Source organism: Magnolia sinica, chromosome 3 (genome assembly GCF_029962835.1).
Source record: "Magnolia sinica isolate HGM2019 chromosome 3, MsV1, whole genome shotgun sequence".
In the NCBI taxonomy this organism is placed as follows: Eukaryota; Viridiplantae; Streptophyta; class Magnoliopsida; order Magnoliales; family Magnoliaceae; genus Magnolia; species Magnolia sinica.
Genome location: NC_080575.1, coordinates 129,882,866 through 129,900,158, shown reverse-complemented (window position 1 = coordinate 129,900,158; position 17,293 = coordinate 129,882,866). Strand labels below are relative to the sequence as shown.

The 17,293-nt window shown below is 41.2% G+C and overlaps 1 protein-coding gene across 1 annotated transcript; it reads left to right on the top strand.

Moving 5' to 3' along the window:
• Positions 1-784: 784 nt before the first annotated feature.
• On the top strand, positions 785-15,596 carry LOC131241317 (UDP-D-xylose:L-fucose alpha-1,3-D-xylosyltransferase MGP4-like). The gene is made up of 5 exons (XM_058240115.1): positions 785-976; positions 1,150-2,175; positions 3,118-3,279; positions 3,529-3,744; positions 15,083-15,596. Exons 2-5 carry the CDS (start codon positions 1,687-1,689, stop codon positions 15,290-15,292), a joined length of 1,077 nt encoding a protein of 358 aa, XP_058096098.1. The 5' UTR covers positions 785-976; positions 1,150-1,686; the 3' UTR covers positions 15,293-15,596.
• Positions 15,597-17,293: the final 1,697 nt, after the last annotated feature.

Sequence of the window (17,293 nt, the reverse complement as noted above, 5' to 3'; positions counted from 1 at the left end):
ACTCCCAACTATGGCAGAGTTATAATCTTCCAAACCGGTGGACTTTCGTAGCAGGGGAGCTCCCTAATGGGTCCACCCTTTCAACGATTTGGATAATCTGATTGTGGGACCCACTTGCATGGCCTGGGCATCAAAAGTGGATGCGGATTTGCTGGTGAAACACTCATCAGTTACATAGCTGTGCAGATACGTGTCGTGCGAAGAAGAGCGCCGACGCGCCTCGAGCTCCAAGTTGTACGAACGGCTCAAATGAGATCAAACTTACATACCCCACAATGATGTATTTATTATATCCATACCGTTCATCCATTTTTCGAGACCATTTTAGAGAATTAGTCAAAAAAGTGAATCATATCGAAGGCTCAAATCGGCCACACCAAAAATAGTAGCGAGGATAATAATTTTCACCGTTAAAATATCGAAAGCTCAAATGGGCCACACCAAAAATAGTAGCGAGGATGATAATTTTCACCGTTAAAAATTTCGTAGGGCCCACCATAACGTTGAAGAGTAAAAAAAAATTTCACATTGATCCGAAACTCCTGTGACCCCCAAAAGGGTTTCAATGGTAGACGTTCAATCCCCCACTGTTTTTTGCAGTGTGGTCCAATTGATCTTTAGATCTGACTTATTTTTCAGATCAAGAATTAAGAAGAGCTCGCCAAATGGATGGACGGTTTGGATATAACACATACCTCATGACCCACAGAACTTGCTGACGTGTGGTACACCAGCCAATCCGCTTCCATCAATTTTTTTTTTTTGCCTCTTAAAACTAGCAACTATAACGAATGGAGCGAAGAAGAAAAGTGAGGAGAGTGATAGGGTGTATGGATCTCCATCTTCATAAACGAAGAAGAGGAGTGAAAAAGAGTGAGTGGGAGAGAAATCGGATGTCTTCATCTCGATTCATCATCAGATCCCTCATTTTCTATCTCCCAGTAACAACTCGGTAAAAAAGAAGAATCCGAAATCGGTACTCTCTTACCACAATTCAAACTCGGATTTCTATCGTCTCCTTTCTGATGCTTCATTACTTGATAATCTGGGGTTTCCATCTAATCCTTTTGATCTTGAATTCGATCTTCTCTTTTCCTTTTCGATTTTCGGTTCTTCTATTTATTTTTTCTCTCTTTCATGAATTTTCAGCTTTTCTATTGAAATCTTGTGAAAATCCTCTCTGGAGGTGAGAAATCTGAGGAAAGAAGAAAGACCTAGTTGAGGAGCCTTCTTTTTGTGTAATTCTGCCTAGTGACCTTGTAAAACTCAAAAGCAATTTTCCTCCAAGTAGTTTCTTTTGTCCTGTGTAGATATTATTTTTGAAATTTGCATTAGATCCAGGCATATAAGTGAAAAAAACTCTACGGATTTGCCTCAAAACGACTGTTTTAGTCTCTGTATCTGCTCTTTTTTGAGGTTCTAACACAAACCAAATGGCCAATAGCTGAGAAGCCTCATCAGCCTACATATTTGCATCCAAGTCGAAACAGCTTCTTTAGTCTCCTACTGTTGTTACATTGTGAGATTCGTTTCAAAAAAACCACAGGGAGTCTGCCTTTGATCTCATACAGAACAGTAGGGATTTTCTCAATCTGGTTGGGTTGATCCCATAGAGCTGTTCTGTAACTCTACACGCACTGTTGGCTATTTTTCTGGTGAGTTAGTTGCAGAGTGACAACAGAAAAAATGTCGTCGGCATTTCTACATCAGAGGCAGCAGCAGCAGCAGCCTCTGGTGAACCCTTATCCTATTTCGCCCCGGTCTCCAGTTGGCGGTCAACAAAGTTCCATTCCTCTTTTCAGCCGCACTAGTCTTTTCATCATGTTGTCCCTTATGGTTGTTCTTGGAGTTCTTTTCCCTTGGATGGGCTTGCCTGAAGCCCTCTTTTCCGGAAACAGAGTCTCTCTTTCAAGATGGCGGGATTACACCCTGGCTGAGGCAGCAGCTTTCGTGGCAAAGAATGGGACTGTTATAGTCTGTGCGGTGAGCCAGCCATATCTACCCTTTCTAAACAACTGGTTGATCAGCATTTCGAGGCAGAAGCATCAGGATGAGGTGCTTGTTATTGCTGAGGATTATGCAACCCTTTACAAGGTGAACCAGAAGTGGCCTGGTCACGCCGTCCTCATCCCGCCTGCACCCGATGCACAAACTGCCCATAAATTCGGTTCTCAGGTAGTTTTATTTCCCTAACACAGCGATGACAGTGTACCTTATTGTATTCAATGGTTGAATTGAAGCTTGTAGAGGTTAATGCTAGGAGATTCATTTATTCTGCTGATCGCTGTGGGTATGTTTATCATTTAATGTTATGCACCATGGTTGCTTCGGCATGCTAGTTTTATTCCGGTTTAAGATCTTATGTACTTCCAATGTATTCGTTCCATTGCTCCTTGCTAATTTTAATATGTAACCAATGCAACTTAATTGAGTATTCCACCACTCTATTATTCAATCAAAACCTGCCCTTGGAGATTTTTTTACCCTTCCTTTTTGAGAAGGTAACCATATCATGAAAATGATACAGAGCAAAAGTGAGATCAGATGCAGGGTTGACCCCCTCATCACTCTGTACTGCTTGAAACAAAGACCAAAAATAATAAATAGGAAAATAGGAAAATCAAGACTGAAGAAAAAAAAAAAAAACCAAAAAATCACAGGCCAGAACAGTCGAGACCAGCTATCCAAAGACAAGTGAATCCCAATCTCCCTGCAGCGAGTTGGTTATGAAGAGAGGTGGGTCTACAAGCTGAATTGGTTACGAAGAGATGGGCAACCACTGCAACTGAATTGCTTTTTAATCTGGGTGTTGGCTTTTGCTATTTCATTGTCTCATTTTGCCTGGTTGTTATGAAAAAAATAAAATAAAAAGAATTAAAAAGACTGATAAAGGAAAAGTAAACTTTCCTTTTGGACTTTATGGAGTAGAGTGGGAAGTTCCATTTCCCACAAAGTTCTATATAATAGTCTATGTTTGGAGTTTTTGGTGTCATTCATGTCCCTTTCCTGTGTAGTTTCGGGGATGTTGTTCTTAATTTTTTCTATCTTCAGTTGAACTCTTGTGGATATGTCAGTGAATCTCTTCTTGTGATTGCCTGATTTTATCTCATTTGACAGGGATTCTTCAATTTTACATCCCGCAGGCCTCGTCACCTGCTACATATTTTGGAGCTTGGATACAATGTGATGTACAATGATGTTGATATGGTCTGGATGGCGGATCCATTTCCCTATCTCGAGGGGAATCACGATGTTTACTTCACGGATGACATGGCTGCGGTATCTACGGCATCCTTACATTCCAGTTTCACTACTTAAAAAAATGACAGAAAAGACACGTAAAAAGAAAGAAAGAAAAAGGCAGAAGAGAAGGACCACATCACTAATTTTAACGTGGTTCAAAATGATACCATCTGATAAAAAAATGACACTTCGTATTCTTGTGGTGATTACACTGGTATTGCAATATTGTTGTTCATCCCTGGCATACTGTTCATACTGCTGTGTTCTTTGTTGTGGAACTGACAGGTGAAACCTTTGGATCATTCTCATGACTTGCCACCTCCGGGGAAGAAGGGGCGCACTTACATATGCAGCTGCATGATTTTCCTGCGTCCGACAAGTGGTGCAAAGGAAGTGATGAACAAATGGATTGAAGAACTCCAAGTTCAGCCGTGGTCCAAAACAAAAAAGTCAAATGATCAACCTGCATTTAATTGGGCGTTAAACAAAACTGCTGGACAGGTGTGTTCAGTATTTTATGTTAATAATGGTTTTTTTTTTTTTTTTTTTCCCTTGAAAGGTATGGTAGAATTTTAACTTTAGTTAAATAACATATGAATATGAATGCTGCTCATTTAATAGTCAATTGTAGATCTCCTGTTGGGTATGGCAGTAATAATAGTTGTCAGTCTCAAATTGTTTTATCAAGATGCCAGAGCTATCTCAACCTAGGGTTCTAGTTTGTGAAGGAAAAAATGTTAGTTTTGTTCAGTAATGAAGTCAGTCTTCTGTGTTTCAGTTTTTTTGCTCAAGAATTTCAACACTATGCATCTAACAGTTTAAAAACCCTGTTCTGTGGGAATAAACGATTTCTACAAGAAGAAAAATCTAGTGGTTATTGTTCTCTGCATAACCAATTTGGCTAGTGTGAATGAGTTCCAAGGTTCTTGTGCCTTCATAATTATGAGTAAGATCATATTCTTTTATTAATATTTTAAATTCAAAAAACAATGGAGACATACAACTTGTTTCTTCTTTTTCTTTTTCTTTTTTTCCTAATGTGAATTTGACCTTGAAAAGTAAATAACACAGAACACTGTGAACATGAAGAGCTAAGCTATTGTTATGTATGTGACCAGGTTAAGTATACTGTATATTTCCACATTTCTGTTGAAAGATTTATTATTATTTTCTTGTAACTTCTGCTCTTCCGGTGGCTAAGTTGTGTGAACAATTAAGTCGTTATTGGTGGAAGGGAATAGAATAGAAGGCAAAGGTAAGGTGTGTGAATCAATTGTTAACTTCTATAAGGGTCTTCCATCACGAGAGGAGTGGATGCAACCTACTCTAGATGATCTTTCATTCGATTCTCTCTCAACGAAGGCGGCAGAATCATTGGAAAAAGCTATTTCAGAAGAAGAAATTATGAAAGCAGTCTTGGATTTAGGAGTGATAAGACCCCAGCACCAGATGGTTTTCTGATAGCTTTTTTTTTTTTGAAAATTTTGGGAATTAGTGAAGAGTGATGTGGTTGGCTTTATTAATGAGTTCTATGAGAAAGGAAGAGTTGCATCGGAGCTTGGGGCCACATTCATAGAATTAATTCCTTAAAAAGGTGCCAAGAGCCTTCGAGATTTTTTACCCATTAGTCTTCTGGGTGGTCCTTATAAGATTTTGGCTAAAGTGTTAGCTTCAAGATTTCGCATGGTCATCAAAGATGTTATCTCTACATCACAAGGAGCTTTGTGGAAGGAATGGAAATTGTAAATACTGCGTTGATGGCTCACGTGTGTATTGATGCATGAAATAGGCGAGGATTAAAGGGGGGTCATTTGCAAGTTGGATATTGAAAAAGCATATGATCATGTGAACTGAGATTTCATCATGTGGACTGAGAGTTTTTGGACTATATGTTGGATCATGGTAAAAAATGGCGGGCTTGAATATGGGAATGTGCAGTTTTGCTAAATTTGCAGTTTTGATTAACGACTCTCTGAATGGTTTTTTCTTATCATCTAGGGGGTTATGGGCCTTACGGCAGGGGGATCCCCTTTCTCTATATTTATTTGCGGTGGTAATGGAGGCTCTTAGTAGAATGATAGAACGAGGTGCAAAGGTGAAGTTGGTGAAAGGATTTGGTGTGGATAATTAGAAATTTTAGGTGACACATTTTCAGTTTGCAGATGATACATTACTTTTTTGTGAGGTAGATGAATTAAGAACAAATAATCTTCGATAAATTATAATCATCTTTGAGGTCGTTTTTGGCATAAAGGTGAATATCAATAAAAGTGAGTTATTGGGTGTAGGAATCTCAAAGGAAGAAGTAGGGTAATTTACAAGGACGTTCAAATGCAGGGAGGGTTCTTTTCCTTCTACATATATTGGTCTTCCTTATGTATTGGAAAGCCAGCTAAGCATTTATGGGATGAAGTTGTGGAGAGATTTGAAAGCAAGTTGTCCCAATGGAAGAGTAGATATCTATCTTTGGGAGGGAGATTAACACTAATCAAGGCCACGATTTCTAATCTTCCAATCTACTACATGTCACTATTTAAATGTCTGAAATCAGTTTTATTACATTGGAGAAAATTAGGCGAGATTTCTTGTGGAAGGGAGTAGTTGTTGAGCACAAATTTCATCTCATGAAGTGGGAGAATGTATGCAAACCTTGGGGATCAAGGAAGAGCTGTGCCACACTTCAACATCGGGAACTTGAGTTCACTTGACTTAGTCACCGAGTCGAGGGTGTGACTCGATGGCGGGGGGACAAGTATTAGACACACAACTATTATAATCATCACAAATTGTAAAATGTAAAATTATTCATCATGCATTAAGACAACAATTATCCAACTATCTTGTGGTTGACATCTAGCCCAAATTCATACATTATTTAAAAATAAATATAAACCAAAACAAATTCTTTATTCTTGCTGGAAATCTCCAAGAGCACGCCTCTTGAAGTCATCACTGCACTCATAGAGACTCCTATTCCTTTCCTCGTCCTAGATGGTTTTCCAATCAACTGAGCTAATAGCCCAACAAGTAGTTACATGCATGATTCACAACATATAAGTATTATACAAAAGTGCATGTCCATGAATTTTAGTATGCTACACCACCATATAAACAATTTATTTAGTGAACCACTTGCGTGATAGCTGCGCACAACGTTTGGCTTGCCAACAACCTTCCGACCGAGACTGACACAAGTCCAACATTTGTAGGAGTATACTCACATCCTGTGCAAATGCTGGCTTAATTTACCTCACGTACAGTGTATAATTTGTATGGTCTGGCAATGAGTGACCCACTTTACAGCTGGCTAAACTCCTTCTCCAACATTGATCGAAGTTCAAGAAGGAGGCCATATTGGTATCAAATCGGGTTCCATTGGGAACTCTGCCAGAGAATTTAAGGGACGTCTTAATCCCCGAATTGTCTAGTGTCTTCAGAATGATTACATATCATTAATACAATCATCACAATTCGAGGCAGTTACATACTTAACATATATCAACAGATTATCAAATTAATGTAAACATGTAATGTTATGCAATACATGCGGGGAAAATCCATCCGTGAAAGTGACTACTTACCCATAGTGTATATTCCTTATTTGTCCATTTCGACTTTTTGATCATTTCCTCATTGATCTAATGATTGGGCTCAAGTCTACGATCTTTAGGAAGTTTCCTTCTTTAAGTCATAGGTAGAATTGAAGCATCAAGTTAAGTTCTTCCTTAGTGTCATTTCTAACTTAGGATTCTTGCAAAAGCGATTAAAAGTCTAAGGTTGTTAAATTGGTCCATTGATAGGCCAATTAGGTCCATAATTTCTTAGATCTAAGCCATAGATAGTCTATTTTACATAAAAGTCCATATTTTCCATGTTTCTAACTGCAAATCAAAGGTCTTAACCTTTGCTAAGTTCGATTTAGGGTTGAGCTTTACCTTTAGAATAATTGGATGTTAAGATCCATACGATTCGACCATTTATTTTCATATTTTTCATAATTTTGGTCTAATTGGCTTGATTAATCTTTGATCAGATGATCCGATCTAAATTTGGGTCAAGTAAATCTTAATTTTCTTAAGTCTAATCCCTTAATTTGCTGATTGGACCCTTGATCAATGGTTGAATTGGACCCAATTGTTGATTTAACGGTCCATATCATTATTTCAATCTTTTCTCTAAATTTAACGATCTAGATCTAAGATCAGCCTAAGTATCATAATTAGTGTACAATGACCAAGATTTACAAGGTCTTCAATCAAGATCTACCCTTAGTGGATAAGATCCACCGTCTGTTCAAACGTATGTTGTGGGGTCCACTTAAGGATGCCATTAATACTAGTGGGGCCCGTTGCTATACCACTTTGCTTGTGATGGATCTTATTTCTAAAATAATGTTAAAATTCATTCTATGGTTAGATCTTCTACCATGCTTCCAATGACAAGTTCTTAAAGTGGGGCCCACATAAGATCAGATTTCTAACATGTGTGGCCCTCCCTAAATGTATGATTTGGCTAAGTTACACTTTAACTGTTCCTTTGACATAGATTTCATATCTAACTCTCAATCTAACCGTTTGGATCAAGACCATATGGTGGGGCCCACCTTGAGTGATCGTGATCATCCAATGTCCAATGCATGGTCCACCATATGAGATGATCAGTTTGCATCTCTATCTAATATGTAGTCAAATCTGAATAAGAGAACTCAACATTTCTATATCGATCACATGTCTTGATCGTGTGGTGGGCCACCATCTAACGGTACAATTCAAGATGTGTGACCCACCTTTTGGCATGGTCACATGTAATTAGGACAGATTTAATCCTTAAGAGTGTATATATTGTCCATCCTTTTAATGTGGGGCCCAATACAGTCGATCAATCCAAGATCTACACCGTTGATTCAAATTCATACAAAGTGATTCACCATAATCAAGTGGTGGACTTCAATGGTGAACTTGATGATGTAATATTTGATTAAGTGAAGTCCACCACTTGATCATGGTGAATCTAACAAATCATTGAGTTATAAACATGTACATAACAAGTTCATCTACGTACATATTCTAATCTAAGTTGCAAATCGTCTAAGGCCATGTGTTGGGGCCCACTTTCATGATCATTGGTCCCTTTGGGGGACCTACTACATGTCTTGATGATGGATCTACATGTAGACTAGGTTAATCTTAAAGAAAGTGATCTCTTTATCATGCCAAACAAAAGGTACATTGAGTGGGGCCCGCTTTGCATACAGGGTACCTGACTGCACCTTGACCCATCCCAAATGGAGCCCACCATGTTGACATGGCAGCGTGTGGCACCACACTGCTGCTGCCCACGTGGCAGCGTGTGGGGCCCACAACGCTGCCCACGTGTAAGCGTGTGGGACCCACACGTCTGGCCATGCGGCCAACATGTGGGGGCCCACATGTGAGCCACATGGCAGCGTGGGTCACCCCACTACTTCGTGTGGTCCACTTGTTCCTTCATTTGATTTCAAGTGGGGTCCACCTCAGTGTATCTTTTGATAAAACTCATTTTAGTGCATTCTAAACCATTAGATTTAGATCAAATTTGGAAAATACTTCTGGTGTCCACTTGGACAAGATTGAGCGGCTCAGATCATGCAAAGTCGAAGCAAGGCCCACTTATTAAGCCTCCTCTCTCTGTGTCTATGTACCAAGATGATAGGGGGTCGCGCATACCCCCTCTTTTGAAAAGATCCCCTCCTGATTTTGGGTAAGAGAGTGATCGTAGGAAGAAAGTGGTGTGGCGGAGTAGGTAAGATTTTGTAAACATGCCACATCTCAATGGGTCCCACAAGGATTGGACACAAGATTTAAGTCAGTCAAAGCAATACCCAAGTTGAGACCTTTAAGCTAAAATTTGTCCCATGTCCAAATGATATGTGGATTAGAAGATGTGTGCCTTGACTGCTCATAGTGTCGAAGGTGCACCTAGCAAGTGTGTCACTCCTTTCCCATGTATGTGGGTATACCCTCAAGTGTGTTCATGGTACACATGTATACATCACATATGTATGATCTACTATGATCAGGGGGTATCGCCGTGATGCTCATGATGCAAAGTGCAGGGGAAAAATACTCTTAGTGGTAAAAAAAAAAAAGCATGGTGAGTGAGATACATTACTTTCATGATCACGGGCTGTAGATGCATGCATGAATAAACATGATTTTGCATTTATAGAAAATAATCTATCAACATGGATCATGACATGTGTACATCAAGTATACTAGAAACATCTAACTGCATAATGTTCCACTAAATCATGCTATATCATCAAATAATCATGGCCATCAACATTCTAGGCCCTCGATCTAGATCATTTCTCATGATCATACTAAACTTATATCATCTTAATGCTAATGTATCAGGGAACAAAGTGAATGGTGATCATCGGGTGGATCACGTGATCCAACGGTCAATACTTGAGATCTTAACAATTTGACCGTTAAGTGAACATTTTAACGGTAGATTTGGTTATCCATCGGTAGATCTTATATCTAGATGATCTAGATAGGTAATCCATGGTGTAGATTGGTGATCCATTGAACCGATTGTCACAGATATGTGTCCCCTTCTCCGAAGGACATTCCTCTCACTCGTTTGTTATATGCCCGTGCCACGGCCTCTTTGCTGGCCACGATCGAATCCATAGCTCTAATACGGGCCTTATCTAATTCCTCAAGCTCGACTAACATTGCTTCTGTAAATATTGGAGTTAACTAGGCTTGATACGCGTAGGGGTGTACATGAACCGAGCTAGCTCGGTTAGCTCGCTCGACTCGGTTCGAAGCTGAGTTCGAGCCGAGTCGAGCTGATTTTTTTAGCTCGAAAATGAGTTCGAGTCGAGTTCGAGCTGGCCCCAGCTCGACTCGACTCGGATCGAACCCAACTTGAATCGAACTCGGATCGAACTAGTTCGGTGACTCGGTTACTTTGATATTGATGTTGCTCACCAAGTGTTTGATGCAATGACTCAACGAAGTGTGGCTGGTGGTAAGGAAGGTATGTATATGAAACAAATAATACAGCTCGACTCGACTCGGATCGAACCCAACTTGAATCGAACTCGGATCGAACTAGTTCGGTGACTCGGTTACTTTGATATTGATGTTGCTCACCAAGTGTTTGATGCAATGACTCAACGAAGTGTGGCTGGTGGTAAGGAAGGTATGTATATGAAACAAATAATACCCCCCCCCCCCCTTTTTCTTGATTTTTTTATGTTGCTAAGAAGGTGTTTGATAAAATACGTGTAAAACCATTGTTGAGTTATGTAAAACAGTGAGATTTTGAAGGTGCAGTCCATGTGTTTGTGAAAATGCTGCACAGGTGAACTCGGCTCGATCTTGGCTCGAACTCGGCTCGAACTGGCCCGAGCTGCTGACCGAGCCGAGCCGAGCTGAGCCGAATAGTCAGGCTCGAGGACTGAGCTAAGCTGAGTTTGAGTTGGGGTCAGCTAGTGGCCAAGCCGAGTCGAGCTGAGGCCAGCTCAACTCGGTTCAACTCGGTGTACGCCCGTAGATATGTGGTTTGCAGTATAGATGGCCCACTTGATGATTGGTCATGATTAAAATAATAAATAAACAAAATTGTACCCCTAAAAAATTCTCAAGTATTGTTACAAGATGGTTTAAGGAGTTTGGAGGTTTTGAATCATGCTTTGTTAGGAAAGTGGATTTGGCAGTTTGGAGTAGAGAAAGTGTTCAAAATGGAGAGTGGTGATAAATAGGAAATATGGAGTGGAAGAAAGGGGTTGGTAGGTTAGGTCTTCTTCATCGTATATGTTATCATATCTTTGTAAAGGGATGGCATCAATGAAAAGCAAAGGATGGGAAGGGGTAGGTTTCTCTTTGAGAGATGGGAAGAACATTAAGATGGGAAGGACATTCGATTTTGGGAGAATATTTGGGTTGGGCAGCAAAAGTTAAGTACAAATTTTCCACGTTTAACAGGGATTGCTTCGAACGTTTAGGAGTAATTTGGTAGATGGAGAGATCGAGCATGGCGAATCAATCCCTTTATCTCATAGCCTAAGCCCTACATCCCATGGGTTATGACCTTAGCCAAACCCCCCTCTTGGGCCCCACGTCACACGGATACTGCCTCACACGAGCCACCCGCCTCACACTGGGCTCAAGTGGGGTGGCTTGTGGAATGCAGGGGCACACTCGGGGTGGGTGACAGATGTGAGGTGGGTGGCTCGCGTGAGGCGGTACCCATGTGATGTGGGACCCATGGGGGGGTTCGACTGAGGTCCTAACCCATGGGATGTGGGGCTTGGGCTATTAGATAAATGGATTAATTCACCATACTCTATCACTTCAAGCTTTTAGAGCAAGTGGTTAATTTTCCTGCCTCAGATTAGTATTAGAGCGGGAGGTTTTATGTTTGAGACTCCTCACCGGGAGTGGTTAATGCAGGGGCATTTTCACACCGGTCTCGAATGAGGTGGCTTATGGGATGCAGGGGCACACTCGGGGTGGGTGGCTCGTGTGAGGTGGGCCCTACCCGTGTGAGGCGGTACTCATGTGATTTGGGGGGGGGGGGGGGGGGGGGTTTAAAAAAGGGCCAAAAAAATGTGATGTGGGGCCTGGGCTATAAGATAAATGGATTAATTCGCCATGTTCTATCAATTCGAGCTTTTAGAGCAAGTTGTTAATTGTCCTGCATGATATTCTTTAGCTTAAGTCTAATCAATAAATCTCTTATTGTCTGAAAAAAAATTATGCTCTTTTGGCACAATGCACAACTTGACAGACTTGCCTATGTATGCAACTAGAACCTAAAGTAAATATGCCTTGCATACTCTGAAGTTAATTTTAATGAAATGACTGATGAACACAAGTTCCCAATTTTATTTTATTTTGAAAGGAGAGAAACACACGCACTCTTATAACCACCCCCCCCCCCCCCCCCCAACACACACCCACACACACACACTGGTTCTCGAACCCATGACCTCAGAGTTGAGACAGTGTCTACCGCTGAGCCATGAGTGGAGGCCCATGGCTTGAACCACACGAGGAGCTACCGAATTAATATAACTTGAAGGTAATTAAACTCAGTAAGAAAGATGAGGGAAACATTGACATTAAAGCCATTATAGTTCTAAACAGTCTATGGATGGAATGTGCACACTTAGATAAGAGCATACCAAAACTGTATATCATTCCTGAATGACATGATTGAACTCTGTTCATAAGAAAAAGATAAATTACCAGAAGCGGTTAACTGTTGGCAAAATGTGATGGAACCATGTCATAACTGTTATAATCTATTGTTGGCCATGAAAAACACCTTTTTTACCCTTAATTTGGGAGAGGGTAGGATTAGGCTTAGGGTTTAGGTGAAGAGAGGATAGGGTTAGGGTTGGGTTTTGGGCATTTGGATAGGGTTAATGTTGTCATTTCCTAAAAAAAATTTTGCTAACCTAACCATGGGCAGTTCTTCCGTCCCCAAAAATTTAACGGCAGGGTGGTGTGTATATATATATATATATATAGGAAAAGGTACTATGCGCTTGACCTCACGATAAGCTCCCGTGAGGTCGAGCTGTGTGGGCCCCACCATGATGCGTGTCGACCATCAACACCGTGCATTTGATGGGTCCCCTCTAAATTATGGGATATCCCAAAAATCAGCCGTATACGGAACTCAGGTGGGCCATACCATCTAAAATCATGTGAAGACACTGTTAAAACATATAAAAACAATTGGTGGGGCCCACCTGAGTTTTGAATGCTGCTGAAACTTGGTCTGAACCCTCATCCAAGTGGGACACACATAATGGATGGGCTGGATTTGCAAACCACATCTCGGTGGGCCCAAAAAATGATTATGAATGTTTTAATGGTGCACGGCCCCTCCCCACTTCTGTATGTGGTGTGGCCCACACAAGTCATGGATTGACTTGATTTTTGAGACCTAGGCCCACGATGGAATGGTGCATCTGACTGATGGGGTAGATGTTCGAAACGCATCACGGTGGGGCCCACACAGCTCGACCTCATGGGATGGACTCGTGAGGTCGAGCGCATAGTACCTTTTCCATATATATATATATATATATATATATATATATGGAAAACAAGTGTTATTTGGGAAAAACACATAAGCGAGGGTCTTATTTGTCTTTGGGCCAAATGGACGGTGATATATTTCAAAACCTCTCTTTTTCTTTTAAATGTTTCTGAAATCCAATGTTGGCTCCTCCTAGGCAGTGTATAGTGTAGTAGCGAGGGAAAATGACCAATGCAACCAAAAGACCCTGTCAACATCCAGAAAATCGATAACAGAACTTATGCAACTACCTCTTAGATTTGACATTCATGGAGTTTGATTTTGAAGTTTAGCATCTTGGTTGTGGTAAAGGAACCATTTTAACTTCCCATGAGCAATTTTTTTTCTTTAACCATTGGTGGCAAAATTAGGTAAAAAAAGCAAAGACTTGGCAAGTCAATGGTACATTAGGATTGAGCTAGCAACAAGACATAACAGCCAAAATTTAGCAAAGCAATGAGATATGACAATGAATCTCCTCTTCCATGGTTTACTTATCATTTGAATCTAGTAGATCCAGATAATGAGTCTCCTATTGTTGTTGGTCGATGCATTTTGTTTTGTTGTTAAAACTAGATTCCTTTACCTTTTTGTTTTCCCTGCACGATCTACTATTGTATTTTAATGTAAATAATCTTTCACTAGTGGAAAGGGGAATTTGTCAAAATCTGGGACTCGGGGAATTTTAGAAAGAGGATAGATATTGACATTTAGCACAGATCCTACCACTTCAGTCGAGCATTCAAATGTTCACCTGGACAGTTTTTCACATGGGCATCAACAAACCTGAGGAACATGTAGTGTAGTTATCAAGAAATATTATTATTAATGGTTTACAGGTTTTCAGTAATTGCTAATGGAGGGTAGAATTTTCTGAAAGGGGACTTAAGTTTAGATGAGGAAAAGGGCTTTGAGGAACCATTAGCAAGGGATATCTTGTATACAGCTGAAAACATGAAAGCCGGGAGCACTTCAGATGCTGGCCTTGGTATGTCAGGGTTGTTTACAAACCTTGAAGATTATGTTTTATCATTACTCTGAAGAGATCATGCAGGAGGCAAACACTGAGAGAAACCAACACACATTCAGCTGAGCCATGCAATTGGAATCTTGCAGGTTTGGTCGATTTTGTTGATTTAGGGTGTGAATGGGGAGCCCAGAGAGACAGCTGGGCAGGATGCTTTTCCACCCAAATTACTCTTGTTTGAGGTAGGAACTGTTATGTGCCTTGGGTATTGATTTTGAACTAGACAAGGGGGAAGAACTAGACATATGGTTCTCTATTCTCCCAAAACTCATAGTAATTTGCAGTACAACGGTTATTCCTGGGGCACAAGATTTCAATTTCGTGCGTCTATGAGCAATTGGGGATCCAGATCTGGCCCCTTCTGCTCATTAGATGGGCTGGTAGAGACTGTAGTGTGTGTGAGTGATCCAGGGTTCAATACCTGGTAGTGTTAACTTTCAAAATAATAATAATAATAATAAAAATAATAAAATAAAATTGTAGCTCCAGTTCTGGCTTTTTCATCCAACTAGGTTCAACTTGTACATTTCCTATGTTCTCCCCCCCCCCCCCCCCCCCTTAACGAACACAATCTGCCTTTTGAGTAGAAAAGTTAAAATAAAATGCTGATCAGTTGGAGGTTTGCTGAACTTAGGGTTGGACGGTAGCATTGCATTTTCAGAGAGCTCGTTTGGCCCTTTTGTTTTTGTATTATATACATTAAATGGATGAACATGTTGGTTGCAGGTGGATCTGTATCTGCTGCCCCAGGCTGCATTCCCATCAGGAGGACTCTACTTCAAAAACCATACATGGGTTCAGGAAACCAAGGGAATGCATGTCATCATCCACAACAATTACATCACCGGTTTTGATAAGAAGATAAAACGCTTCCATGATTTTGGGCTGTGGTTGGCGGATGATCATGCCAACGAATCACCACTCGGCGGATTATAAAATGGTTGCCCTGGGTAATTTCTGCCCTAATGGCACCGGCCACCTCCTAAAAGTTCTTTTCCTGACGGACCTACACTGCAGGAGCCTATATCCAAGAGAGATGACTTGTGGCACCTGTGCAGGCAATAAGTGGGCCATGAATCCTTCCATTGTCCATCTGCGGGATGGTTGTAACAGGGATGTAGGGTAAAGAATAATTTTTGTGTGGAGACTTTCTACCCATGGATAGCTGCATTTGGACCTAACATACACGATAGAATATTTATTTTTTCATTGAAACCTGTCCCATGGAAATGTTTGTCTTTGGTGATCGACGTCAAAGGGTGGATATCTGCCGTGAATGTGGACGGGTTTAAGTGGAGCGTTCAAGCATCCAGATCCTATCCACAATAGAATATTTTATTTTTCCTTGAAACATGTCCCATGGAAATCTGTGTCTTAGGTGACACTTGCTGACAAAGAGTAGATATCTACCATGAATGTGGACATGTCTTTAGTGAAGCATTCAAACATCCAGATCATGATAGTGGGCAATCGACCAAAGCACCAAAAGCTTTAGAGTTGATGGGGGATGATTGGTTTATTCCTACACTGGGCTCCCACTCTTATACCATTATGATAGCTTATAATTGACCAGCGCACCAAAAGCTCAGAGCTGATGGGAAATGATCGGTTTATCCTTGCATGCAGGCAATCTCAAGTGAGACCTCCCCGGGGGCAGCCCCTACGTCATACAGGTTCCTGAATCACACGGTCCCACAGTGGGCCACATCTTGTGGCCATTCTGCATCTCAGAGAGCTCACCTTGGGCACCTTCTCATTGAGTGTGAAGATATGATGCATTTTTGGAGTCCACTACAGTGCATCCTTGGAGTCTACACCAAGATACCCTTGCATTAAATCCTGACCGCAATTTTGTGGATGAAACCAATGAGACACCACACTTAAAAAAATATGGGTGCTACTAGAGAGGGGTATTAGTGAAATCACGTTGAATGGGTGATCTCTCTAGTTTGAGGGCATCTGATGAACAATTTAAATGAAAATGTGATGGCCGAGTTTAGACACTACAATCTCTATCAGTAGTTACGGCTCAGAATCGGGTGACCAATCTTATTTCGGGTACATGCCCCATCCCCGGTGGACTCAGTCATCTGACCAATGTGAGTTTCGGAAAGTGGGCCAGGCATGACAGCTTCCACCATTGGACAGCACAAGTTCAGATAATGGGCGCTGGATTGGGTTCTGAGTAACTCAGTACACGCTAAGGGCCTGTTTGGCCGGGCAGACTGGATGGGATTAGATTGTATTGGAAGGGATTGGAAGGAGCATTCCTGGGATTGGCCGGGCGTGCCAAACAGGCACGTTGAACTTCTGCCAGGATTGGAGCAATCCCATGGGATTGCCTCACCATCATTACCTTGAAATCCACCCAATCCCTCCTAATCCCATCTATTTTGCCTGGGACATGTTTGGGTGGACGGATTGGAAGGGATTGGCTGGGTGTAATTCTGGGATTGGCCAGGCGGGCCAAACATACTCGGTGGTAGATTCCCTGGATATAGCAATCCCATGGGATTGCCAGCAATCCACTGACGCAGCCATCATTACCTGCCATCCACCCTAATACAATCTAATCCCATGGTATAGGTCCATCCAAACAAGCCATAAGATTTTCTGAATAAATTCTATGGGGCCCACTGTGATGTATGTGTCTTATTTTCCATTTTCCGGTTCATTTTAGGGTATGAACCCAGAATTGAAGCATATCCAAAGCTCAAATGAACCACATCAAGGGAAACGATGGGAATTGATCTCCTACCATTGAAAGCTTTTTGGTGTGGTCACTTGAGAGGTGGATAAGTTTCAGTTTTAGGCTTATGCGCTAAAATGAGTTGATAAAATGGATGGACGACATGGATAAGACACATATCACGGTGCCAGTAGAGTTTACTCAGTATACTCCTCAGAGATTGAGCCATCATCCATTCGGTAGGGTAG